The sequence below is a fragment of the Elephantulus edwardii genome, unplaced genomic scaffold (assembly GCF_000299155.1).
Source record: "Elephantulus edwardii isolate Elephantulus edwardi_28Jun2011 unplaced genomic scaffold, EleEdw1.0 scaffold00080, whole genome shotgun sequence".
Taxonomy (NCBI): domain Eukaryota; kingdom Metazoa; phylum Chordata; class Mammalia; order Macroscelidea; family Macroscelididae; genus Elephantulus; species Elephantulus edwardii.
The window spans coordinates 893707-919747 of NW_006399830.1; the positions used below are offsets into that span (position 1 = coordinate 893707).

The 26041-nt window shown below is 54.0% G+C and overlaps 1 protein-coding gene across 1 annotated transcript in view; it reads left to right on the plus strand.

Annotated features, from left to right (window-relative positions):
* The first annotated feature begins 10497 nt into the window (after positions 1-10497).
* LOC102851417 (ferritin light chain-like) overlaps positions 10498-26041 on the plus strand; it is a 31514-nt gene continuing 15970 nt past the window's right edge. Inside the window, exon 1 of the mRNA XM_006889730.1 lies at positions 10498-11026. Coding sequence (XP_006889792.1) covers positions 10501-11026 — 526 coding nt within the window. The 5' untranslated portion in view covers positions 10498-10500. The remainder of the gene's footprint in view (positions 11027-26041) is intronic.

The following is a 26041-nucleotide window of genomic DNA, read 5'->3' on the forward strand; positions in this document are numbered from 1 at the left end:
CCACCCACCCCCAGGGCCAATGGTGGGTGGTGTCCTTGGGGAGGGCCTGGGGCCAGCAGCAGCTCCCCCCTCACCCCTCTGAGCAGGCTCAGGACCTGCTCCCACCACACCCCCACCTGCACCTTCCCACATCCTCCTCCCACTGCCAGACACAGGAAAGCACCTCACTTCCTCTACTCGCCCAGACCCCCTAAAATAACCTGAGCAGGAGGAGCCCACCACTGCGACTGGCTTTCCAGGAGGGGACTTGAGGTGGGGGAAGAGTGGTGGGAGGTATAAATGGACATTCAAAATCACCACCCACTGTGGCTGGTTCTCCCAGAAGAAGAGGTTCCAGAGGGTCAAGGAGAAGGTGTGAGGTTCTATTTGCCCAGCCCCTAGACCACATCCAGAGCTGTGGGGAGGTTGATCCTCCCCACAGCAAACCAGGGGCTCACACCCTCTCCTCCCAGTGCCCCTTCCCGCTGTCCTCTCTGCTCCCCCTCCCAAGGCTCCTGGCCACACACACACTTCCCTCACCTTGTCTGAGAGGGTCTCTCTGACCCACCTTAGGAAAGGGACTGATGGTAGACTACACACTCCTCCAGGGCCAGGGGAGCAGTGTCACCAGGCCAGGCTGTCCACTGGGCTGGTTATTCTGTCCTCTCCAGGACCATCTCTGCTTCTGTGCACAGGACATTATCAGGTTGGGCTGCTCCCAGGACCAGCCTGTCCACTCTACCTGGAGGAGGTATACCCATCACACCTGCTGGGCCCGAACCCCGGGGGTCCCTCCATCCTCTTCAAACGCAGGTTTTCCTGCCCTCACTCCCTGGGCAATCAGAGGGGGACATTGATCCTGCAGGCAGTGGGGGCGTTCTGTGCAGGGCGAGTGAGTTACCATCGACCGCTGTCTGAGCGCTCGCTCGACTGACGAGACACCGGGTGGTGCTGCCAGCTCTAATTGGCAGGATGGACTCGAACGTGTGTCTGTCTGGAAGCCCAGCCCCCATACCCATCCCTGCTGAAGGAAGCATCCCAGATCCGTGTCCACCCTTGCTGGAGGAGCTCACCCCTGTGGCCATCCCTCCTGGAGAGGGAGTCCATCTCCCGTTCTGCCATTCCCCCCTCTGGAGGGCAGCGCAGCCCTGTGCCCCACTCCCCGCAAAGAGGAGCACAGCCCTATGCCCATCCCTTCCAGGAGTGTCTGGAGATAAAGTCTAACACCAGCATCCCACCCACCTCCTCTGCCTGCCAGTAAGGTCTCCCGGCTTCTTGAAGAAATGCTCAAAAAGGAGGGGTCAGCAGGGATGCCAGGGTGGTGAAGGGTCTCATCAAGGGAGCACAGCTCCTCAAGGAAGGTGTGGGCCTCACCCCGGCTGAAGATGTTCCCCACATGCCAGTGGTATTCTGGAGAGGATATCCCACAGAGAGTGGGACAAGGTGGAGAGGGGCCACCAGGACAGAAGGACAGGTAGGTAGCTACTTGACAGCAGGGAAGAAGAGGTCAGCCATAAATGAGGGCAGCAGTGGAGCCAAGCTGCAATTCTGGGGAGGGTCTACATCCTCCTGTGGACTTCAGCTTCCTGGTCAATGAAGTGGTGGTTGACCTACCAGTTGCCTTCAGGGAGCCAGTGCATGTAAGGCACAGTTGAGCTGGAAACTCAGTTTGAGAGAACATATGAGGAATGGCAGCCAAAGCTGCCTGAGAGGTAATGAGCTGCCCATCCCTAGAGGCATACAAGCAGACAGGCAAGCCTGAGAGAGGTTTCCTGCTCTGCCAAGGTAGCAACTTGCTGGAGTATATACAAAACCCACAGAAACACCCTCAAGCTGGGAGGCGCACAGGAAGCCAAGTCCTTGTCCCTGACACCCCTCCCAAAGGATGCTCTTCACACTCTGTGAAGACTCATCGCTCACCTGACCTGCAGCCCTTCTCTCCAGACCCTTCAAACCCCAACAGCTGTCATGTCCATCAGCTCAGAAGCAGCTCAGTGCTGGGCTCCAATAACAAGACATCCCAACAACCTATTTCACAGATGAGAACATTCAATTCCCAGGGTGGCAGGCTGCTCCCAGGCCTTAACCGGGTCACTGCAGCCCAGGGCTGGCTGGCTGCTGCCCCAGAGATGCCCTGCCCTAGACCCCATCTTTAAGTGCATCTGGGTCCTGGAGGCCTTCATTCTGAGCCCCTTACCTGTTGAGGTGGCCCAGGAACTGCTAAGAAGCGGGGACTGTTTTTCTCTGGAGTCTGGGGTATGGGTGCATGGAATGGAGGTTCGAGTGCCTGGTGTTATGCTTGACCAACTGGACTGGCCCCTAGGAGCTGGTGGACGCCAGCCATTGCCAACGCTGCCTCCAGCCACAAGAGCACTGCTGTAGTATTGGCACCACAGGAATTGGCAGGACCTAACATCGGGGCTTTGCTTTGGAGTATGGTCATTGCCCTGCCAACAAACTCACTAATGAGGTCTGTCCCCACATCCTGGATGAGGTAACTGAGGTGGGAATGGGGGGACCTGGAGGTACCGGCTGGGGCTGGGCACTGAGCTTCTCCAGCCAGGACTGGCCCCCTCGCTGCCCAGTGGCGCTGACAGGTGTGGGCCGGGAGCGCGGCCGCGCCGCAGGAATCCACCGGCTCTCCAGCGCGCGCTCCGGTGATGGATGGCTCCGCGCGCGGCTGCAAAATCACTCAGCAGCCGGACAAGCCCTAAATCTGACGCGCGAGTGTTGAAAGGAAGAATGTCTGTTTTCATAACCTACCTCAGCTACAATAAATATTTAAAATGCACATTAACATCCTCTGCCGCACAATCCGCCTCTGTGGCCCGGCGCGCAGATTTAATTAGCTCGGGACGCCCCCGCTGGCCGCGCGCGGTGGACGGAAGGGCTTGTTTGCCTGGGCTCCCGCCCGCATTAAACACGCCGCGCCGGACAGAGGCCTTTTGTCTGCTTGGCCCCTCCTCATGCCTGGCTCTGGGTCTGCGGGGAGCCGGGTTGGGGGCATGGAGCCAGGATGTTCCAGCTCGCAGACCTTCTGTGAAGCCCTGGCCAGAGCTGCCTTAAGCAGGACGTCCACATGCCACACCCGGCCCCAGAGGGCCTGGTGAAAGAGGGCAGCCCAGGTCCTCGGTGGCCACCCTCCACCAGCATGGGCATTGCCTCCAGGACATCCACTGACCTCTAATCTAGATGTTCTTTCATTGTGAACTCTGCCTGGACAGCCCACCTTCCCAAGAGTCCAGGCCTAGCCCTGCAGGCAGACCCTCCCACCACCACCTCTGCTACCCTCCATGATGCTTGACATAAGGACTGTGCCAACCCATTTTAGAGATGAGGAAACTGAGGCCCAACAGAGGAAGGCAGTTACTCCAGGTCACAGGAACTGAGCGTCAGAGGCAGGGTTGTCTGGGCTTCAAGCTGTTAGAGCCGCCTGCATTCCCCCACCCATCTTCCCTCCCTTTCTTGTTTACATGTATTGTATGCCTGTCACAGCCCAGGGTGCAGAAGGCCTCCCAGGTTCCCAGCGCCCTCCCTGCAGGGTACCTGGGTAAACAAAGGAGGCAGAGGGGCCTGTGGGGCTGGAGTGAGGGGGGCAAGGGATCTCACAGGTGCTGGTTATGGCCCCTACGGGCTGGCACAGACCACCTGAAGAATCCCTCATGGGCTTAGAAACAAGACACTGAAGGTAAGTGAGAGGCACAAAGGTGACACCTAGAAGTTTTCCCAGAAGGAGGTGCTTGGGGTCAGTCTACCAGCCCCATCCCTGTCCTGTCCTCCACTGGCCTTGATATGTGCAGCCATATAAAATACTCCAGAGTGGAGGATTTTAAAGAGAAGTTCAAGTTCATGCTCTTGTAGCCAGGAAGCCAGATGTCTGAACCCAGGATGTTGAGTGTTGGATGTTGACCGTGTTGGTTCTGTCCAAGGCTCTGAGGGAGGAATCTGTCCCTGTCTCTCTCCCGGCTCCAGGTAATGATGGACAATCCTCAGCTGCAGCCAGTGTCACATGGAATCCTCCCTCCATGTCCTCATCATCTTTCAAAAGGTCACTGTTTTTATAGCGTCAGGACCCCTCAATCCGGTCCACCCTCCTGTTATCCTAAGTGAGCATCTTCAAAGACCCCATTCCAAAGGAGGTCAGCCTGACAGGAAACAAGGTCAGGACTTCAGGTCTCTTATCTGGGACACAGTTCAGGCCACAGTGGTATCTCCAGGCCCAGGCCTCTCTGCTTCCCACAGGGGTGAGGTTTCCAGGCTGGGCGTGAGGCCACTGGGGCCAGCAGGCCAGGCCACCGGGGAGGAGCTGTGATGCTCAAAGTGGGGCTTGGTGTTGTGGCCAGTGTGGGGAACATTCTGACCCATGGTGACCCTGTGAGTGAGGGAGAGCTGCCCCTGGGTTGTCTTATTTTGCTTTTCACTTTTTTATGTGATCCAAGTAAAACTTTACAGAGCACATTGGATTTGCCTCCAACGAGTCCTACACAGACGGTTTTGTGACACTGATTACAGTCCCCTTACGGAAGCAGCACTCTGCCATTTCCGTCCTGTTTTTCTGACTTCATTCCTCTCTTTCCCGCCTCTTCCAGCCTTCTGAACACTATCTCTGAACAATTGCTGGCCTTTTGACTTCATGTGGACAGTTATCCAAGGGTGCGCACCTCTGGATGAGTTTGATTCACCAACTTTCCGGCTGGTAGTCAAGCACTTGCCTGTTAGGACCACCCAGGGCTCCTTGAGAGTAGTGTTTGAGGGCATTGAGTACCTGGGAGCTCCCCATGTATTAAGTTGGGAGACTGATCTGTGGCCAATTGAGGAGAGGGCCCACGGGAAGCTGGACAAGGGTCAGCTGGAGCAAGGAGGCTACCATATTTTTATACAAATGACCCCATTGTGCCATTTTTGCAAGCCACACAATACCTTGCACATTATTTTCCTATTTGTATTGTGCACTTTATACGGGTGTACGTGTTATACACAGACACATGGACCATCTGCTTGGCATTGGATGTGTGTGATGGATTTATGATTGTGCACACACGTGTGTGTGTGTGTGTGTGTGTGTGTGTGTGTGTGTGTGTGTGCAGATCTCAGTGGCTGGCGTCTTATATAACAGTGCGAGGTTTCAAATCCGAGTGTCCCAGTGAACCAGGTGGCGTCTACTGGGCTGAGCTAACACACAGTGTTGCTTGCATACTGCTCTGCTACCAAAGCTGTCCCAGGCCTGCTCAGACCCCAGGGGCCAGAACGTCAACCCAGTGGGACCACAGCAGCATCTCACAGTGTCCCCACTGACAGCAACAACAAGGACAGCGATGCACGGGCCACACTGGGCTGTGCGGGGTCCGGTGCCTGAGGGTGGCAATGACCAAGTGGCTCCCTAAGTACTGGCACGTTGGAGCTCCAGTTTCCTGAAGCAACCTTGGCAGGGTGCGTGCCAGCCAGGTCTGCTGATGGGAACAGGGCCCAGGCAGGATTCAGGCAGAGACCAGGCGTCCTGCTTCTCGTGCCGCTCAGGAGGGAACTGACCACATTGCCATTGGAGCTCAGGTATTAGTAGCACCAGCTCTGACAGCGTCACCTGTGAGGTGCACACCCCCTAGTGAAGCCCTTGCATGGCAGACCTTTGTTCTGTGAGAGGAAGACCAAGGAAAGTGGGAACTTTTGTGACACCTCCACCAGAACGTCCTCAGATGCAACTTCCAGAGATGCCCAATCTAGCAGGAAGTGCAGGAGGATGGAGGCCAGGTGGCAACACCCTTCATCCAGGACATCAAACCAGCCTTGCTTCACAGAGTCAGGGTCCCCAGAGAGCAGAGACTTCCAAAGGCTGAGACTATAGGGTTACAGAGGCCCTGGCCCTTGGGCCAGTGCCGGTCAGTGGAGTCTCCTGGTTTTGTGAGATACCATCAAGTTGGTCCCTGCTTTAAAAACCCAAACCCTTCATAGTGACCGTGAAGCACAGAGTAGACACCCCCACAAGGCTTGCTAGGCTGTCAGTCTTTACAGAGACAGACATCCTCACCTTCTACCAAGGAGCCGCTGCTGGGTTGGAATCATCCACCATTGGTTAGCCGCCAAATGTGTTAGCCACCAGAGCTCCTTTTAACTCCTGTCAACTCCATGAGCAACAGAGACACTGTGCTCTGCTCCAGCCCTGCTGCTGTTTGTCAGCCCCGCTCACGGACGGCCTTCCTCTTTCACGTGACCCTCTGCTTAACCAAGCATGATGTCTTCCAGGTGTCTGGGAGTCGGGCAGTGGACAGAGGCAGAGGAGGCGGGATTTTGATCCAAGGAGATCTGGACCAGGACTTCCATCCCATCGGAATGACGGTTCCTCTGCTAGTCTAGCCACCAGCCAGCCCCAGAGCGGCCCCGAACGTGCATGCGTGGAAGTCTCTGACAGCTCATATTTCATCGGCACCCGCGCCAGCTCCCGCTCCCACCAGTGCACGCCTGTTTATGAAGCGAAGGGTAAGTGTTTAATTAGTCGCCTAATTGCCTGGGTAATTGGGAGACGTACTCGTCTCTCCAAGTAATCAGTCGGAACAGGCCTCGAAAATATCTGGCCCAAATTCATTAGTGCGGTTCAATCGTTAAACAGTTCGCGTGTTTGGTTCATGACAAGCCCTGCAAACAGCTGTGCGCCCTGCAGCCTCCCGCCAACCCTGGCTGGGCAGCCCTCCCTACACAGACTGACAGAATGAAGGACAGACAGCACGTTGGGGTAGGGACACGGGCCAGGCACGGGAAGGGGCTGCTCTTCGTCTAGACTCCTGGCAGCCTTCCCCATCCTCAGAGGGCCTGGAGGCTGAGGTTCCGGGAGGCAGGGAGTGGCAGGAAGCACTTGATCTAGGGGCCCGGCTGTGGGCCTGATCCCCAGGGGCAGTCTGTCTCCGTGGCACCCCACCTGTACAGCCCTTTGCAGTTTACAAAGCAGCTTCTCTTCATGGCTGTCACTGTAACTCTCTGGACAAGTGTGCAAAGTGAGACCATGAAGGTGCCCCTTTTACAGTCAAGGAGACTAAGGCCCGTAGGACCAGAGCAGCCTGGAGTGGAGCCAGGCCTCCTCCTCAGGTTAACAGCACTAAACCTTGGTCGTTTGGGTTAGGTCCCGTCAAGTTAGTTCCAGCCCATTGTGGAGTGACACCCTGAGCCGTCCTCACTGCCCCTGCTGCACTGGGGCCCACCATGCAGCCACTGCGTGGTCAGCCCAGCTCATGGAGGGCTTCCTCCTTTTTGCTTTAAAGCACCTACTTTACTAAGGAAGATGGCCTTCTCCAGGGACTGGATCCTCCTGACATCATGTCCAAAGCATGTGAGGTGACGTCCTCAACATCCTTGCTTCTAAGGAGTATCCGACCTCACTTTTTCCAAGACAGATGTGTTCATCTACCACTCTGTCCCATTAGGCAGTCACTCCCACTTCCCACCACAATCCCCAGCTCCTGGCTCCCGCTGGCCTGCCTTCTGTCTTTATCGACTGACCTACTCTGGGCTCTCCATATGAGTGGGATCATACGGTGTGCGGTCTGCTATGATCAGCTTGTTCATAAACACTGTCTTTTCGTGTAGTAGAAATACCAGTGCTCCATTCTTTTTTACAAATACCTTCTCGTTGTGTAGAAGTCAATGGTCTTCAGAACCAGGCATCTTCACCTTCGCTTCAGAGATGCAGACAGTGGGCATGAGGAAGGCTTCTCTGACTGAGCTGAAGACACAGGACATGAGGCTTGGCAATGCTGCGATCTGGACCAAGGAAGGACCTGAAGTCAGTTTGTGGGGTTTTCACATCTCCCCCGCCTCCCCTCAGACCTCTCCATCTTATCATTAGCTACATTCTAGACATTTTGTTCATTGTGTGCTTTTGCTTGAACTTTTATTTATTTATTTGGTTAAAATTCTTTAAGTGAAGATGTAAATGATGGTTCACATGCAGTTGTAAGAAATGACTCTTCATATAGTCCTCAGTGGTGACAGCTTGCAAAATTATAAAGCAACATCAAGAGCGTTTTCATTGCTCCAATCTCTTGGACATTGTTTGTATAAAAATCTTACTTTTTTTTTTCTTTTATAGCTGTTTGGTTTATCAGATCGTGAGGATCATTGTAAAACTTCCAAATGGTATTACTGATTGCATGCACATGTTTGGGGTGGGGACACACAATTCAGCCCACAATGTTCCACCTCCGGCCTCCTCTCCAGATTCATGCTCTTGCAGCTGCAGTTAACCTTTGATTTGTGCCCCCTTAAATCTTACAGTTTTGTATAATTCTCCCCTTTCAGTATGTATGCTGTTGTGCTGATGCATTTTACTAATACATAAATTATAAACTCCCCAATAAACTGCTGTTTTTTCATTAAACACTTAATCATTGAAAGAACTCTATAAGAAAATGGGTTAGTCCACTGGTTATCACCTCCAGTGCTGCCCTTTCCTGGGGGATTCAGTAATTCCATCTGACATGGCTTTCTTTCCGCTGGAGGAATTCCTTTAACATTTCTGCAGCGAAGGTCTGCAAATGAGGAATTCTTCCCGCTTTTGTTTGTCTTAAAATGTCTCTATTTTGTCTTTCATTTTGAAAGATAGTTTAGCTAGGTATAGAATTGTGGCTTGCTGGTTTTGTCTCCCACGTACTTTAAAGATGTGGTTCCACCGCCTTCTTGCTTGTATTACTTTCAACAAGAAATCTGCTGTCTTCTGATTTTTTTTTAAAATTTTCGTCTTGTGTGTGTCTTTATTTTCCCCTGTCAGCCTTTAAGATTTTCTCTTTATCATAGTTTTGAGCTATCCGATTATGATGTGCTTTGGAGCAGTTTTGCTCATGTTTGTCATCCTTGGGACACACTGATCTTTTATCTGTGAGTCAAGTTTTCATCTAATTTAGGAACCTTTCAGCCATTGCTGACTTCTTTCCCTCGGTGTCTCCAATGACTCTCCTATGAAGCCACCTGAACTTGTCCCAAAGCTCACTGATACTCTATTCACTTAAAAAAAAATCCTTTGTTCTTTCTACGTTTTGTTCTGGTAGTTTTTATTACTCTGGAAAGTTCACTAATCTTTTCTTCTGCCATATCTAATCTGTTATTATAACTCTCAAACTATTTTTCATCCAATATGATACACTGTACTTTCCATATGTAAAAGATCAACTAGGGTCTCTTTAGATCTTCCATGTCTCTAATTAGTTTTGAACTTATGGATACAATTGTAAGAACTGATGCTATTCAAATCTGCTAACTCTAATCTTTACATAAATTCTGGGTCCGTTTTGATTGACCCAACACTGTTCTTATCAGGCCAGGCTTACTGGTCTGACATACACTGGTATAACTCCCCAGGCCCTTCAGTCACCCGTTTAGCCCTTTAAGACACTCAAATGGTTTCGTTTTCAGTCATGAAACAGACAGGTCTATGAATGGAATAACAGCACAGGGGAGTTAGCTGCATGGCCTCCTAGGACAACCAAACCTACAAGATCATCTTTGACCTTTGCTGCCCTTCAGCAACTCCCCAAGGACAAAGCGCAGGAGGCAGGAAGGACTAGGAAAGCACACATGGAAACAGGAACTACAGCAAGGAAGTGGGAAGAGCGCAGCTGAGTTTGGGGACTCAAATAAATATCGTGGAAAATAAGATGGATATGAATTGTTGAGAGTCAATTTGATCTGCAAACCTTCACTCAGTTCACAGTAAAAAGTTAAAACCAGACATTCCATTGCAAGCTATGTTTTTCTGATTCTTTGTTGCCTGAGAATCTTTGATTGGGTGTTCAACATTGTGACTTATGTTGATAAGTGCTGGATATTTTTGTTTTCCAGTAAATACACTTGAGCTTTATTCTGAAGTGTAGTTTAAGTTGCTTGGAAGTGGTTTCACCATTTCTACTCTTGTTTTCATCATTGCTTTAAGGCAAGACCTTCCAAATGTCCTTCCAGGGCCTTACGGATGTGCTCTGATCTGGCTGGTGAGAAAAGGCATCATTCCTGGACCTCTGTGAGCACTTGGCATCATCCTTTCAGATAGCTCTTCCTCAGTCTTGTAACTTTCCTTGTGTGGCCAATGCCCAGCTGGATACCGGGAGAGGAGACCGTAGACAGACTCTTCCATGAACTGGAGCAACCTCGGCCTCCCCATGTGCTGAGCTCAGAGAATATTCCAGGCTGTTCTGGGCTTCCCTCTTCTACTCATGGTCTTGAAAAATCCTGAGACAGGAGCTGGAGCAAGAGGAAGACTCACATCACCTGTTCTGTTTCTCAAGAATGACTGTCCCTTACTGTCCAGTGTCCACATAGTTTGTCTTTCTTAAAAGTTGTTCTGAGTTCCCCAGCAGACCCATGGATCTGTCTCTTGCTTCAACAGTGTTTGGACGGAACAGACCCGGTGACTCCCCCCTTCCAACCTCCCTCCAATTTCATCTCCAGGCGTAACCTCGGGACCATCTCAACCACCTCCTATTTTCGGAACCAGCTAACACTTTTTTGTTGTTGTTGTTGTTAGTCCCAAAACCTCAACCAACTATGAGCTCTCAGATCTGTCAAAATTATTCCACCAAAGCAGAAGCTGGCGTCAACCGTCTGGTCAACCTGCACCTGCGGGCCTCTTACACCCACCTCTCTCTGAGTTTTTATTTTGACCGTGATGACGTGGGCTTGAAAGACGTGGGACACTTCCGTGAGTTGGTGAAGGAGAAGTGTGAGGGTGCTGAGTGGCTCTTGAAGCTGCAGAACCAGCGCAGCGGGCGAGTCCTCTTCCAAGATATCCAGAAACCATCCCAGGATGAGTGGGGTGAAACCCTGGATGCCATGCAAGCTGAGCTGGCCTTGGAGAAGAACCTAAACCAGGCCCTTCTGGATCTGCACACCATGGGTTCTGCCCACACTGACCCCCATCTCTGTGACTTTCTGGAGAACCACCTCCTGGACGAAGAAGTGAAACTGCTAAAGAAGATGGGTGACCATCTGGCCAACATTAGAAGCCTGGGCGGACCCCAGGCTGGGCTGGGCGAGTATCTCTTTGAGCATCTCACCCTCAAGCACAACTGGGGCCTGTGGGGACCTGCAGGGGGGACCTCTGCATCCCCCTGCCATCGGCAGCAAGCTTCTCTATCCCACCCTGATGTAGAATCTTATCCCCCAGAAGCCCTTCGCCCAAGCCTTGGACCAAATGAAACAATAAAGGTTTTTGCAACACACACACACACACACACGTTGTTCTGTATGAGAGTATCTTAGATATCAAATACTGCTGTATTAAAAAATACTACAAGCAATGACTTTAATAAGGGAGCGTTGGTGGCCTCGTAAGGAGCTGCCCTGTCAGCACTGAGGTACATGATGTGAACCCACCAGCTGCTCTGTGGGATAAGGATGAGCACCTCCTCCCATGCTACTTACAGACTGACGGGGTCAGCCGATGGAAGGTCAGCTATGAGTCGATTCTGATTCAATGCTACACGACAATGTTAAGCAAGAACATCTTCTTTTACCATATAGGAGGCTAGAAGCTGAATCCCAAGTGCCGGCTGCTGAGCAAGCTTTCTCCCTGCTGACTTGGCAGGTCCTTGGCATCAGTCTCCTCTGGTCCTAGGACTTTTGCAGTGCAGGGACTCTGAGTCGAGAGGACACATTGCACTCAGCTCATCCTTACTGCTGGCCCACGATGATCCAATCTCTGCTTGTCTCTCTCCTTCCATCTCATGTAAGGTAAAGGGGATGCAGGCCACACACCACGGAAACGCTCCCGTCCAACCACAGCTGTGACCTGATTGGAAGTGCTCAGCCCACCTTCACCCCCTCACAATCACATCACGAGGGACAATGACATCATCACACAACTGCCAAGACATCGAGAAGCAAGCAATGTCGATTTGGGAGCCAAGTCAATCTGTGCCAAAGAGGGTGAGTCTATGCGGGCACTTTACCTATTTGTGTCTGTCTTGTTTAGCAAAGGGGCCCTAGTGGTGCAGTGGTTAAGTGCCCAACTGCTGACTTGGGGTTGGATTCACCCCACACACGAGAGACACTTCTGCTTTTACTTGGGCTTATGACAAGCCAAAATCAACTCCACGGAGTCACCTTATCTTGGGTGGACATGGATATTCTCGGGCAGGTTTTGTAGACTGAGGTAGAAGCACATTTCAGGAAAAGCAGAAACTAGACATGAGTTCTGGGGGAATGGCGTGTGAGCCCTGGATCAAGCTGTGCCTGAAGTCAGACCCCATCACAGACAGTTCCGTTTCAGGAGGCAGCGGATCTCTTCCATCTGCACCAGCAGGGCTGGTTGTTTTGTGCCCACTGCTGGGTCCACTCCAGCCACCACTGCACCAGACAGCCACCTGGAGATGAGAGATGCAGCTGCTGGGAAGAGCAGGGAGGGATGCGAGGTGAGGGCAGGTGGGACTAGGGCAGGCCCAGCAGGTTCAATGGTACGTTGTTAAAGCCCTCCAGATCTGCAAAGGAATGTCAAAAAACACAGAGCAAAAGCCAGGCTCCTTATTGTGGCTTGTGTGGTTGATCCTTCCATTGACCTTGCTCCTACCCCTTCACTGCCCAGCCCTAAATCCAGAGTCCTCCAGTCTGTTCACCCCAGGGCCTTTGCACTTGCCACACTGGCTGCCAAAGCTGCTCTTGCCGCTGGTATCTGCACCTGCCTCCTCCACCAGAGGACTTGAGACACCTTACAAGCCTGCACAGGGCTGGACACAGGGTTAGTGTCCTCCCTCCTGGAAGCTGTATGCTAGGAAAGGAACAATAGAAAGGAGAGCTGTGAGGTATGGCCCTGCATCTCCCCAGACCAGACCCCACTCTTGGTCCTCAACGCCCTGAGCAGGGCAGCAATGGGGCCATGGTCCCAGCCCTGCACTCTGCTCTCCTGCAAAATATCCCCCTTTCAACAGAGAAGTGGGGGGAGAGAGGAAGGAAAAATAATTACTTCTCAGCCTCTAACCTTTCCGGCAAGTGACTCGGTAATAAATAATCCCCACGTCCCTCCCGTGCAATCCATCAGCAGGAGCTCCTAATTACTTTAGACTCACTTCGGAATCGCTTCCAGCCCCGCTCTCAAATAAATAAAAAATTAACACGGAACCGCAGTAGAGACCCTGACATGGGGTTCCCACTGTACTGCCTGTGAGGTGGGCCCAAGATGGGGGGGGCGGGGGCAACACTGATTACTCTGTGTTCTCCTGGCAGAAGCACCCAATCCCCACCTCCCCACACCAGGTCAGACCCACTGGTCACATTTAGGGTCAATTCCATATGGCCCCCTCCTTCAGCAAGCCCAGCACCAGTGCCCTCTCCCCATTACTCCCCAGCTGAGATCAGCCCTGTCTCTCCATCCAGCCCATGCTGTGCCCTGGGTAGATAGGTTGCAGCTTTGGATAGTGACCCTTCAATGTCCTTACAGCCTGGATATCAAATCCATACCCACTGTGGACGCTTGGAGACCCCACTGCCTGTGCAGGGCCACAGGCTGTGTTGGTGGGTGGGCAGAGCCTTCTCTGATGGTGACCAGATGGTGAACACAGAAGCAGAGTCCAGTCTGCACCCCCCACCCCCAGCTCTGCCAGGACATCATAAAGACTGGTGTCACCAACAGCCCAACTCTTGAGTATGGCTGTCCGCTCTTGGATCCACAAACCCAGTCCTGGGATAGGTGAAAGCTCCCTCAGCTGACCACACACACCTGGCCATCCATGTAGGGACAGCACAAGACAGACTCAGGGAAGGCATACTCTGGACAAGAACAGGGGTTTCCGAGCAGGGCGGAGGAGGGCTCTCATTGGGAGGTTGGGGGGGGGTGCAGGGAAAGGGCTCCACACCCGAGCTTCTGGGTGTTGAGAACAAAAGCCTGGAAGAGTGTCAGGTAGAAGGACAGAGGTCTGGGGCCCTGGTGGACCTGGAGGACAGCTGGGGGGGAGGGGGACAAGGACCCCCCTGCAGCAGCCTCTGCAGGAGAATTAATTAAAGTCATTTTCTCGGCTGCTGCCAAGCACTTTCTGCTGACCTCACCAAGCTGATTAATATTTAATTAGCCTTTTGGAAGTGGGGAGAGTGCTTATTAACCCGCAGGGCGACACGTCCGAGCGGGGCTTAGGACAAACAGCTGGGTGGGACTGGAAGCATGGTCACTGTGTCCAGCTCCAAGGTCTCCAGGGCAGCAGGTGCTTCCCTGCACCACCATCCTGCCCCTGCCAAGGCTGGTCCCAGGAGCCCACAAGACAGAGAGATCCTCTTGCCAGGTGCCCCTGACAGCCAGAGCCCAGCTCAGGCCACTCCGGGCCCAACTGGGAGAAGCCAGTTTTGATCACCAAGTAAGGAGCCGCTCAGGGTAGTGGCATAGGTTGCCCTGGCCCAGGCTTGCTGCTGGCCTCAAGCTCATTGCCTGACTTATGTTTGGGGAAAAGGAGAATGGGGACCCCCCGCATCCAGATGTCTCCATAGCAAGGCCCCAGTAGGGACAATGATTGGGCCACGCAGGCTGTGGTGGACAGAAGGGCTGCCCAGAATTAGTGAGTGGCCAGTACAGACACACTGCCACCCTAATCAGAGGCTCAGACACCAAGTGAGGACTCGTCACTCAGCACCAGCTCAATGTTGCCCCCTGGGGACCCACCAAGGTGTTACACTAAGCAAGAACAGCTCACGTGGAGCCCCCATCATTCCTCAGGTGCCAGGCCTTGGAAAGCCAGCATGTGGGGCGAGCACCCCCAGACAGCAGCCCTCCCACAAGACCTGTGGCCTTGCCCTCGTCCACCCCTGACCCCTCCTGCTCCCTGAACACCTCTCAAAAGGAGCTGATCCTTTCCAGTCTCCAACTTTTGCACAATATTAAGAAAGGAAAAGAAATAAAACGATGGATGGATGGATGGATGGATGGATGGATGGATGGATGGATGGATGACTGTGTGTGTTCTCTCCTAAGATTCCAGGAGGGGGAGGACATATGAGGAGACCCCCCCCCCAGAATGTCCTCAGGAGGACAGCAGATATTTGGGGAAGGGATGGCAAGAAGCTTGCCTTTCCCACAAGGAGCAGGACCAGGTGGTGATGCAGCAGGGACTTAACCAAAGCTGCTTGCCTCTGGGGGCTGGGAATCATGATGAGGGTGGCATCCATGTCAGCTCTGAGGGAGAGTCCCTGGCCTGCTTGTCCCCTGGTCAGGGCGGCAGGCAAGTCCTGGTAATCCTTGTCCTGTAGATGCAGCACGCCGGTCTTCATGAGCCTGTCTCCCACTGTCTCCAGGTCTCCCTTCCTTCTGGGGACACTCAAGCTGGGATCAGGAACGCCCTACTCCAGCATCCCCCTGTGTCAACTGACAGCATCTTCAAAGACTTCATTCCCAAACCCACCAGGCCTGGAGCTGGGACTTCACTATGTCTTTTTAGAGACAGGATTCAACTCAGACCAGATGGGCTGGGGGAGGTCTGCAGGGCAGGCTGCTGTGCCCCTACCTGCCAGCCATCTCCACCCTGCCCCTCCCTGCTCCAGGCGGGGTCTCTGCCGACAGAAGGGGGCTCCTGTGCTGGTCGGCAGCAATGAAATTTTTAAATAAGGCGAAAAATTGAAAAATCCCCTGAGTGTTATTAAGTAGGATGCAGTTAGGTAATTACAAACTGGCTAATTAAAATCTCCCCTCCAAATGCACAGGATGGGTGTCTAAGCTGGGAAGGGAGCTGAGGAGGGGTGGCTGCCCGCCCTGAGACTCAGTGTTCCCAGCTGTAACATAGGAAAAGAGTAGAGGTCAGCCCAGCAGGTAGTGGTCGCCTGGGAGACACACCCTCCCCAACAGCAGTGACTAACAAAACCAGGGTGAACTCCGGGGAAGTGGGGTGTCCCATCAGGTCTGACCTGTGCAAAGCCAGGGTGGGTCCCAGGACAGAACAGGAGTCCTGGGGGGAGACTAATGTGTACCCAAACTCCCAGAGTACACCAGGGCCACAGAATAGCCACATGGGGCTGTGAAGTAACAACATCCTCAGTGGAACCTTGCTCTTCCTCTGGGGCGGGTGACAGGCTGTCTGTGGGCTGAAGACCGTGGTCCTGGGACCAACATACCCACAGAAAGGACACAGCAGCTCATGTCTGTAGAAGCTTTGGCCTGGCGAGAGAGGGGTGGTAGAGAGAGGTGGGGGAAGGCAGAGGGAGGTGGGGCAGGTAGAGGAGGTGGGGGAGGAAGAAGGAGATGGGGCAGGAAGAGGGGGCTAGGAGCAGTCAAGGACATGTGAGGGCCAGTGAGATCACCATGTAGGTAAGGCAGGTGGGAGCAGGTGGAGGAGTGTGGGGATAGATAGACACATCCCACCAGCCTAGAGCCAGGCATGGGTTCCCTGCTATTCATTCTGTCCTCTCAGGAGAGTCTTGGAGTCTTGGAATCCATTCCAGCCGCTGGCCCCCACATCTCATAAACCTCTAAGTTTGATGCCTCCCAGACAGAAAGGACTGAGCTCCTCCCAGACCAGCCCCACACGGCCTCAGCCACCCCTGGCTCTCAGCTTCCCCACCCCCCTGCCTTCAATGACCTCCACACCCTGAGCGGAAGGGCAGCCCGATCTCACCATTCCCAAGGCAGGACACTACCTCAGCCCACCCAGGCTCTGAGGGGGCCTTGAACCAGCCTAGGAGTAAGACTCTGCGGGGGCAGTGGATGACTCAAGGAGGGGCGGCCCCTTGTCAGTCCCTGTGACCCCAGAAGGCTGAGGTCAGAAGGCACTCTCTGAGAGGGGGCCTGAGAGTGGCCTCTTCCCTGGACAAAGCACAGAGGGCCTCACAGCAGTGACTGACAAGGCTCATCCCTTTGTCTAGAGCAGAGATGGCCCAAGGCCCCCTGGCCTGGAGGTATCCATTGGTGGGAGACACAGACAGGACTCTTCTCTGAAATATGGTTTCCTCTTCCACCACCTCCCTGCCTGACCTCCCCAGCCCAACTCCAGGGGGGCCCACAGAGAGAGGGTGGAGGCAGCTGGTGGGGCTGGAGGCAGCTGGTGGGGTTGGAGGCAGCATGCCCTCCAGAGCCTTGCTGCTTCCTCCAATGGGGACCTCTCTCTGCCCCTGGGGTCAAAAACCCTCTCCATCCCTCCAGTAAGCCCCTCAAATCTCCACCAATGAAGGATCCTCAAACTATCCTGTTAAAGGTGGCATGAATATGGCCGGGCTGAGCAGCAGGGTGGAGACCACAAACTCGCTCAACCCTCTATTTTCATCCACCTACTAACCCAAGGGCTGAAGGTTCAAAGCCAACCACAGCACCCCAGAAGCACCTGTTGGTGTGGTTCTGACTCGGAACGTCTCTGTGGGCCTGAGAGGAACTTGCCTGAGGGTTCCAGGCTGTGACCTCTGTGGGCACAGGGGGGGCATGTCCTTTCCGCTGGAGAGCCACCGGGTGGGGGTGGGTGCTCCAACCAGCAAACTGGCATTTAGCAGCCATGGGCTTCAGGAGTGTATTACTGAGGCTCCTGCCTGACAGCCCTAAGGGGCGGTGCTGACCAAGCTGCCCCAACAACCACAGCTTCCACCCGCACGCAGGAAGGTGTAGAAATGGTGGGTTTCTCTGGTCGCAGCACGCTGTGTTTCCACGCACAGGGTGTCCATGGAAACAACGCCTGCACATAGCAGCACACAGCCGGCTGCACTCTGTGGTCCCAGGTGCCCTGACCACACCCTTTATTTACATAAAATGCAATCTCACTGCTGCGGTGAGTTTATCTGACTCAGGGCTCTCCACCGGGATTCCAGCCTCTACCCCTTCATGTCCAGCAGAGTGGCTGATGAATTGAACTGCTGACCTCTTGGTCATTCGACCATTTTGCCACCAGAACTCCTGAGAATGACCATGTTGTTGGGCACTGTCCCGTCAGAATTGACACCTAGTCAACTGGACAGAGGGTTTTCAGAGATGTTTATTTGCAAGGGAGTTTATCCACCCTTCTTCCACCGGAACGCAGATGAAAGCACTGTAGTTGCCATCAACAAGTCTGTAGAGCTGTGCTGTTTAACCCAAAGGCCCATCCCTGGTGGTTCGAATCCCCAGTGGCTCTGAGAAGAAAGACGGGCAACAGCCTGTGCAACTGATAGGTGGAAAATCCAGTGGCGGGCCAGCTGTGAGGGCCAGTGACTGATCAACCACCTAAAACAAAAGGTATTCCAAGAGAGAGACCCACCTGCTTCCCGGAGGGCAGCGCGATGGGGACTGTGTAAATGACCAGGACCTTTTCTGGTCAGCTTCTCAGGCCTGTGAGGCTGCGACCCCAGCGGAGCCCTCTGGGTGGTGTTCAGACCCTGTCCTGGGGGCTTCAAGGGAACAGGGCCATGCCCCTGCTCGCTGCAGTGTCCCCAGCACTGGCCAGGGTGGAGGAGGACAGGCGGCGCCTGGGACTCAATAGAGCCTGGCCTGCAGGCCCAGCTCCGCTGCCTCCCCGCCAGCCCCTCCTGCCGGCTTCCCGCTCGGAGCCCCGTCTGCAATCGACACATTTCCTTCCACGAAATGAGGCATGTTTTCCCTGTCGGTTTTACAAATAACTTCGGATTTTACTGTTTTCTTTCCCTAATGAATTCCCTGAAACGTGTTACAAGCTCCCCGGTAATGAATCCGTTTGGAAGCCTGGCGAGGCCGAGCGCCTCCGCCGCCGCGCACCGAGCGAGCCTCCAGCGCGCGCGCAGCCGCCACAGCCTTGTTTAGTGCAATTGGCAAGAATCCATTTTATTGACAACACCCACTTGTGTGACTCCTGCATTCGGATTTCGTGCTGAACTGTGTGGAAGGGCGCTGCTGACCCTGATTACCTCTTTAATTGTGCTGAGAGCCCAGATTAATTCATCAGGAAGGTGGCCAGGTGGTGAGTGCCTTGCTGGGACTCTCCAGGCCTGGCTCACAGGGTGGTCTCTCTCCCTGGCACCTCCATGCACTCCCCAAGGGCCCCCCAGCAGCCTGTAAACCAGAGCCTAGGGGACCCCCCCCCATGGGCAAGACACAAAGAACAGCATTAGCTTGGGGGTTTCTAGTCTGTGCTGGGTCCTGGGATCCTGGCACAGAGCACCTGGACTTGTCCCCATTTCATAGACGCCTACATGGAGGTGCAAGGCCTGTATCTTCCCGCGGCCCTTTATTTAACATCTGTTACAGATTCCACTCTGTCTCCTGAAAATGCTGCTGATGCCTTTGAGCTGTGGTGTTGGAGAAGAGTGCTAAACATCCCACGGACAGCCAAGAGAACAAACATACAGGTCTTAGAGAAAGTGCAGCCAAAATGCTCCTTGTCGGTAAAGATGGTGTCGCTTTTTTTCATACTTTGGGTGTGTTGCTAGGAGAGGCTATTCCTTAGAGAGGGACATCGTACTTGGAAAGATGGAGGGTCAGTGAAAGAGAGGAGCCCCTCAATGAGATGGATTGATGCTCCAATGTCAATGTCAAGTGACTACCACAACTGGCTCAAGTGAGTCAGCTATGATGGTGAAGGCACAGTACAGGACAGGACTCCACTGTTTACGGGGTAACGATGAACTGTATTCAGCTCCATGACACTCAACAACATTCTGCCATAAAGGGGCCCTGGTGTATGAGGAACACGTTACTGGGCTGCTACCTGAAAAATCAGGGTTCAAATCCACAGTGGTTCACTGTGGGAAAAATGGGAAGTCTCCTACGAGAATCACAGCTTGGCAACTGGTGGAGAGTGACGAGTCCAGCTCCAGATGGTGGGACACCGCCACAGAGAAGGAAGACCAGCCAGAGGCTCCTTAGAAACCAGGCTGGCGAGGCCGAGGGAGCAAGGCTCTGGAGAAGGGCGTCAGGTTTGGTGGAAGGTCAACAAAGCAGAAGAGGAGCAGCCAGTCAAAGGAGAACACGGGGCAGCCAGAGGGCACCACAGGGCACCAGGGGGCAGCCACAGGGCACCACGGGGCAGCCACAGGGCACCAGGGGGCAGCCACAGGGCACCACGGGGCAGACACAGGACCAACACAGGACCACAACAGGGCTGGCACAGGACACTACAGGGCAGCCACAGAGTGCCACAGGGCAGAATCAGGGCACCACCAGGCTGGCACAGGACACCACAGGGCCAGCACAGGGCTGCGACAGGGCCCCATCTGCTGTGCACACAGCTCAGAAGGCAAGAAGTGACAGGCAGAGTGGAAACAGGGATCCCACGGAGAGACAGGATAGAGTGTTGCCACCTGAGGAATAAACCACGTGGCTCCATTGTGGATGCAGGGAACCTGACACGCGCTGTCAGCTTCCTGTCAACCAGCAGTGGGGAGGGGAAAATGCACTCATTTCCACAAAATAAAGTCACCCTCAGAGAATAGCTGTGCTAGGACACCTGCAGGTTACCTGGGACCCAGTCAACTGGACAGCAAAGCCAAAACCACACCCAGCTGCTGGTGGTCAGCTCACTAGCGTGCAGGGCTGTGTCCCCAGCTGCTGTGTGGTCAGCTGTTGAGTGGTGAGCTTGCCAGAGTGCAGGGCTGTGTCCCCAACTGCCAGGTGGTCAACTCACCGAAGTGCAGGGCTGTGTCCAGGCAATGCTCAAAGGCTGAGTGGTCAAAAATCGCCAGACCTTTTGTTTTAATCTAGTCAGCAGGAATATCCACTGTTTGTGGCCTAGGGACCTCAGGTCCATGCTGTAGAAGCCCCAGGGTCAGACAAGATGAAAGTGGGGTCCCTGCTCACCCTGCCCCTTGGGGCGCATTAGTGCACAGTGCTCAGGGCTGTGGGATGGGCCACCATCCGCCATGCCAGCATGTTCTGTGTCCCAGGAAAAGACACTCTCCCCAGGGTGTTGGTCCCAAATGTGTGAAAGCCTCCAGGGGTCCTCAAGGAACTCCGAGTTTACTCCCTTCTCACATTTAGTATTACTTTAAGTTGGGTCCCTACTCAGCCCAGCCCCCACTGTACCCTATTGTTAATTAGTTGCAGGCACCCTAGGCCCCCTCTACCCACTGGCCGCTGGCCCTGAGCAGACCCCTCACCTCAGCCAGGGCCTGTGGGTAATTTACTCTACTTAATAACCTTTTATGAGGGCCTCCTAGCCACCAGGAGAGCCAGGCCCACTGTGCTGGGTCTGATTTTATTAACTTAAAGTCAGTGACATGCAGGTGAAGGGGCACTGCCTCCCAACGTCCAGCCCTCCTGCCCCAGGTGTGGGCTTTAATGAAATCCTCCATCCCAGGCGGGGCAGACAGCCCCCCAGACAGCCACCCCCAGCTGGCTAGCAGCCCGCTCACCTCCCCCCTGCCTTGCCCTCCCCCTGGCCACCTGCCCTGCCCTGCCTCAGTTCTCATTTCATCAACTCTGCCGGAGGGTCACTTAGGTGAAGCTGCACCCTGCTAACCCAGCCGCTGTATGTATGGCCATGACCTTTGTTGAAAATAGAGGTGTCCTGCATTGTGTCTCCCCAAAATATGTGTCATCTTTGGTGGACCACGAGTCTGCATGGTTGGGCAATAACACATGATGTAACAACCTAAGGTGTGCTCAGCCAATCAGATAAAAGGGGTTGGGTGCATGTGACAGGCTTACTCCATCTACAGCCCAATGGCATGTTCCATGCTTGTCGAGGTGTGGGGTGTAGGGTGTGGGGGTGTGTGGGTGTGGGGGGTGTGGGTGTGTCATGCACCACTTTGTGTTTCACAAGAGGGGAAAGGAGAGGAGGTGACGCTGAAAGGGGAGGGGCTCAGGACCACCAAGAAGGGCCATCGTTTCACCCAGGAATCTCCAACGGACACTGGGCTCCATGCTGAAAGGACACAAGGACTTTCCCTGGACAGAGGGAAAGCCCCTCCCCTCCAGCCAGCACCCTGCTTTCTGGTGACATCCTCTCAGCACGTCATCTCTGTCTCTGGTGGTTCAAATCCACCAACAGCTTCTTGGGAGAGAGGTGAGCAGTCTCCTTCCACTGATGCTCACAGATCAGGGAACCCACTCAGCGGCAGTGAGTGAGGGCCCTGAACGGAAGACAGTCAGTTTCTGTTAAAACCACCCCTTGTGGTAGGTCTTTGGGGTGAAGCAGCTGTAGGGAACAGAGAGGTATCAGTTATATTCTTGTGTTATCGGTGATGAATCAAACAACAGGAGTGTGAGATGGGTCTGAATGCTAATCCCCTAGCAGGATATTTTATAAACAGGGTCCAACAAGGGGAGATAGACAGACAGACAGACAGACAGACAGACACACACACACACACACACACACACACACACCTAGAGACAGATGCCCTGTGGGGGTGGCCAGAGGCATTGAGGAGCAGAAGGGGATACTGAGGACAGCCAGGGACCCCAGGGGTTGGAGGACAGGGAGTCAATTCCCCTTCAGAGCCTCAGAGGGAATCGACGGGGCCGACAGCCTGATTTGGACCCCCTCCCCTCTCCAAAGCCCTGAAACCATATGTCTGCTCTTTATAATCACTCACCTCGCTGAGAGTGCTGTGGCCACCTGGCTGCAGAGGCCTAGGTGCCACGCCGAGGTCCAAACCATTCCTTCCCAGGCCCCATGGTTTGGGGAGAAAGGTCCTTGAAGTCATAGTTGAATGAATGTTCCCCAAATGCAACATTTCCAACCATATCTTTTAAGTGGGATAAAATGTCTCATAATCAATGACGTTAAACGATGCCCCTGCAGGACAGTAGAGCTGCCCTCAGGACGGGGACTCCTTCCTCAAGATACTGACTTTCCCCTTAGCATCTTAATGCTTGCTCCACAGAGCCCCCAGGCCTTCTCAGGCCCCGGGGGTGCAGATGGCATGTGCTTGGGTGCCAACCAAATGCCAGGTGGTTCGACCCCATCCAGCAGAGTCAAGGAAGGGCCTGGTGGCGTCTTGTCATGACTCGAGGTCAGAAAGGCTGCCTCTGCTTCGTGACCCCTCTGGGTGGAGGCAGAGTGGACTCGGGGAGGGGTGTGGAGTGGTTGGTGCACAAACCTGGGTGTTGTGGGCCTGCAGGGACAGAGCACCACAGAATGGGGCTTACAGGACAAAATGTGATCACTCCAGTTAGAGGCCACTGCCAGCCCAGAGGTCAGGACAGGCTGCATCCATCCACTGGGACCCTAAGGAGTCTGTCCCAGCCATTTCCCCGGCCTCTAGTGGGGACAGGGGTTCTCACCTCCCACTGTTGCTTCCATGCTTCCATGGGTGACGTCCATATCCCATGTGCCTGTCGCCATGTCTGTCCTCTCCTGTTACCAGACACTATGGGTGAAAGTGTGGACTTTGGAGCCCTGGCTGCGGGCTGGTCCCTCACAGGTGTGTTGCTTGTCCTGCAGGTCAGTTGTTTGGCTGAAGGTGAAGCTTCACAAATTGGCTCAGATCCAGGTCTGAAGGTGTCTGAGGATTATGGTCCCACGGCTCCCACGGTCACTGAGACACCAGACGGCTCGGGCTGCTTTAAGGTTTTGAGTTTTGCACACATGCTCCTCTCACTCTGTCCAGGACTTTATGTTGAGATTTCTGTGAGACTGGTCAGTGGCGGCAGCTGGGCCCCATGAGTCCCCCGGTCTCTGGGGTGATGAGGCCCACCCCACCCTAGACTGGTCAGTGGAGGCAGCCACCCCTATTAGTCCCCCAGACTCTGGGGTGGAGGCGAGGCCTGCCCCGCTCTGGACTCACTATTTCCTCTCATCTTGAGGTGTCTTCACTCTTTTGTTTCTTAACACAAAGAGACCAAAAGTTCTTTTCTTATTTTTTATTCATTTATACCATCAATCACTTTGACCTAAGCATTCATCTCCATTGCCTCATTCATATACTTTTCTCGCTGTGACAATGTTTATTAGGGAGTCGAAAGTCTAATTCAAGCCAGCAGCAGGACATGCTTGCTCTACCAGCATGTCCTCTGGAAGGAACCAGCGGACAGGCACCCCCGAAGCTCCCAGAGCCTCCAGCTACAGCCGAGAGCCCACCAGTTCCTCCGCCTGCCTTCTTGAGGGTGGCCTGGAGCCCGCATCCAGCACACGTTTGGAAGGCAGTGTGCCCACCTCTGTTACTGGTACTCTCACCACCTCCTCAGCGCTCAGGTCCCCTGGAGCTTCCCCTGGCTACCACCGAGCCAGGCAGGACACCTGCCCTTCCTCCACGCAGAGGCTGACCGCTCTGGCCCTCCCTCTGCTTCCCAGGGTCCTCTGAGCAGGCAGGACCGTCCTATTGACACAAAGGTCCGGAGCGGCAGAGTGGTGGGTTCCACAGATGATGGGGAGCGAGGGTGTGGGGAGCACAGGTTTTACTGCGAACTGGCTCCCCGGTCTGCATGAGGGGCTGGCCTGTGCGCCCCTGCCTGCTTCCTGGCCCCTCAGGGCTGTGGACTGTCCCCATCATGGAGACCAGCTCATTAATAAAGTCCAAGGAAGGACCTGGGCTGGCCTTCATCCCCAAGTCATTCAAATGAGACTGAATGCTCCCGTCCTGTTATGAGGTAGAAACATCCACATCCCCAAAGATTCATTTCCGCAGATGACCGAGGTTGTAATCTGCTCATTTTCACAGGGAGGTCATGCTCAAGCTCCGCCCCACAGAGGAGGGGTGGGAGAGCGGGAGGGATTCTGGGATGGCAAGTGCCACCCCAGCCTGTCATCTGGGCTGGAGAGGAAGGTCGGATCTGGACCTGCCAGCAGGGGAGCTGACCAGGAAGAAGGCAGTGAGGCTCTGGATGGATCCAGACCCAAAGAGGTCCTTTCTCCACTGCGCAGAAACAGAGGGTAGCGGGCCCAGGAGACCACCGTGGCTGCCCTGCCCTGCTCAACTGACCACACTCCCCAACACCAACATCTCGCAGTGGGGGCGGGCAGCTCCCAGTCGGCACTGACCAGCCTGCTGTAAACAGAACATGGACAGGACTGAGGCAAGGCCATGTGTGTGTGCAGAGGCCGGCCAGATCCCCAGGGACAGAAAGGCTTGAGCTCTCTGAGTAAAGGAAGGACTGCTGGAGTCAGTCCGCTCATAGGAAAGGCCCGGCTCTGTTGGGGGTGGACTCCAGGGGCCAGTGAGTTCACAGGGACAGCATGGATGCTGTTAAAGGTGGACGTGAGGGACAGGAGAGGACTGGGGGCTTCAGGACTTGGTGGCTTAGTGGTCACTAGTGAGGGAGAAAGAGTGAGTTCAGGACAGATACCCCCAACACTGCTGTCCATCCAGGAGGCCAGGCCTTGGAGAGTGTCCAGCCACACAGCTCAGCCCGCACCTGCCCTGGTCACAGGTAACACCGTCAGCTGGTAATTGTTCTGATCTGTTTATCCTGGGCTTTAATAAATAATTTACCTGAATTGTTCACATGGAAATCTCAACACGATTAAAAATTAACCAACTTAAACGAGACCATGGTAAACAGCTGTGGTGGTAGTGCCAATGGTGAGAGTGCAGATCCCACCACGTGGGGCCCGCTAGGCTGGACATGTCGGCACCCCGTATATGCCAGCATCACAAAGCTGCCCAGTGGCGTTTACATATGATGTCCCATTGCATAAAACATGGTGTTTTATGCAAATAACCCACACGCTCTAAGCTTCGTGCACTGTGCCGTCTCTGTGAGTGTGGTGCGTGTTAGAGGTGTTTACGTTGTTGACATGGGCATGTTATATATGAAAACATGGCATGCTGTGTTGTGCTTTATTGTACTATGCTGTGTTATATTTTGTATTGTGCTGTTATGTCATGTCTGGTTATATTATGCTGCCATATCAACAACACATTTCAAAGGCACCAACTCTCCTTCTATCATCCCTAGTCATTGTCTAGATCTCTGATGCACAGCAAGTGATTGCAAAAAACATGGCCTGGATGGATGAGAATATGATGGCATCCCAGGAGGAGGCATTATGACGCTGTTGCTTTTGTTAGGTGCCATTGAGAGAACTAGGGCTCAAAATGACCCAGTGAACATCAGATCGAAACCACCCTGCCCTGAGCACCTAACTATCTCTGCTCAACCTCGCTCATCTGCTTGAGGGGCTTCCCCCTCTGTTTTCCCCAGCATGGTGCCTCTCTCCAAAGACTGACACCTCCTGACAATATGCCCAAAGTATGGGAGACAAAGTTTCATCACCCTTGCCATCATCACCATCAGGACCGCTCT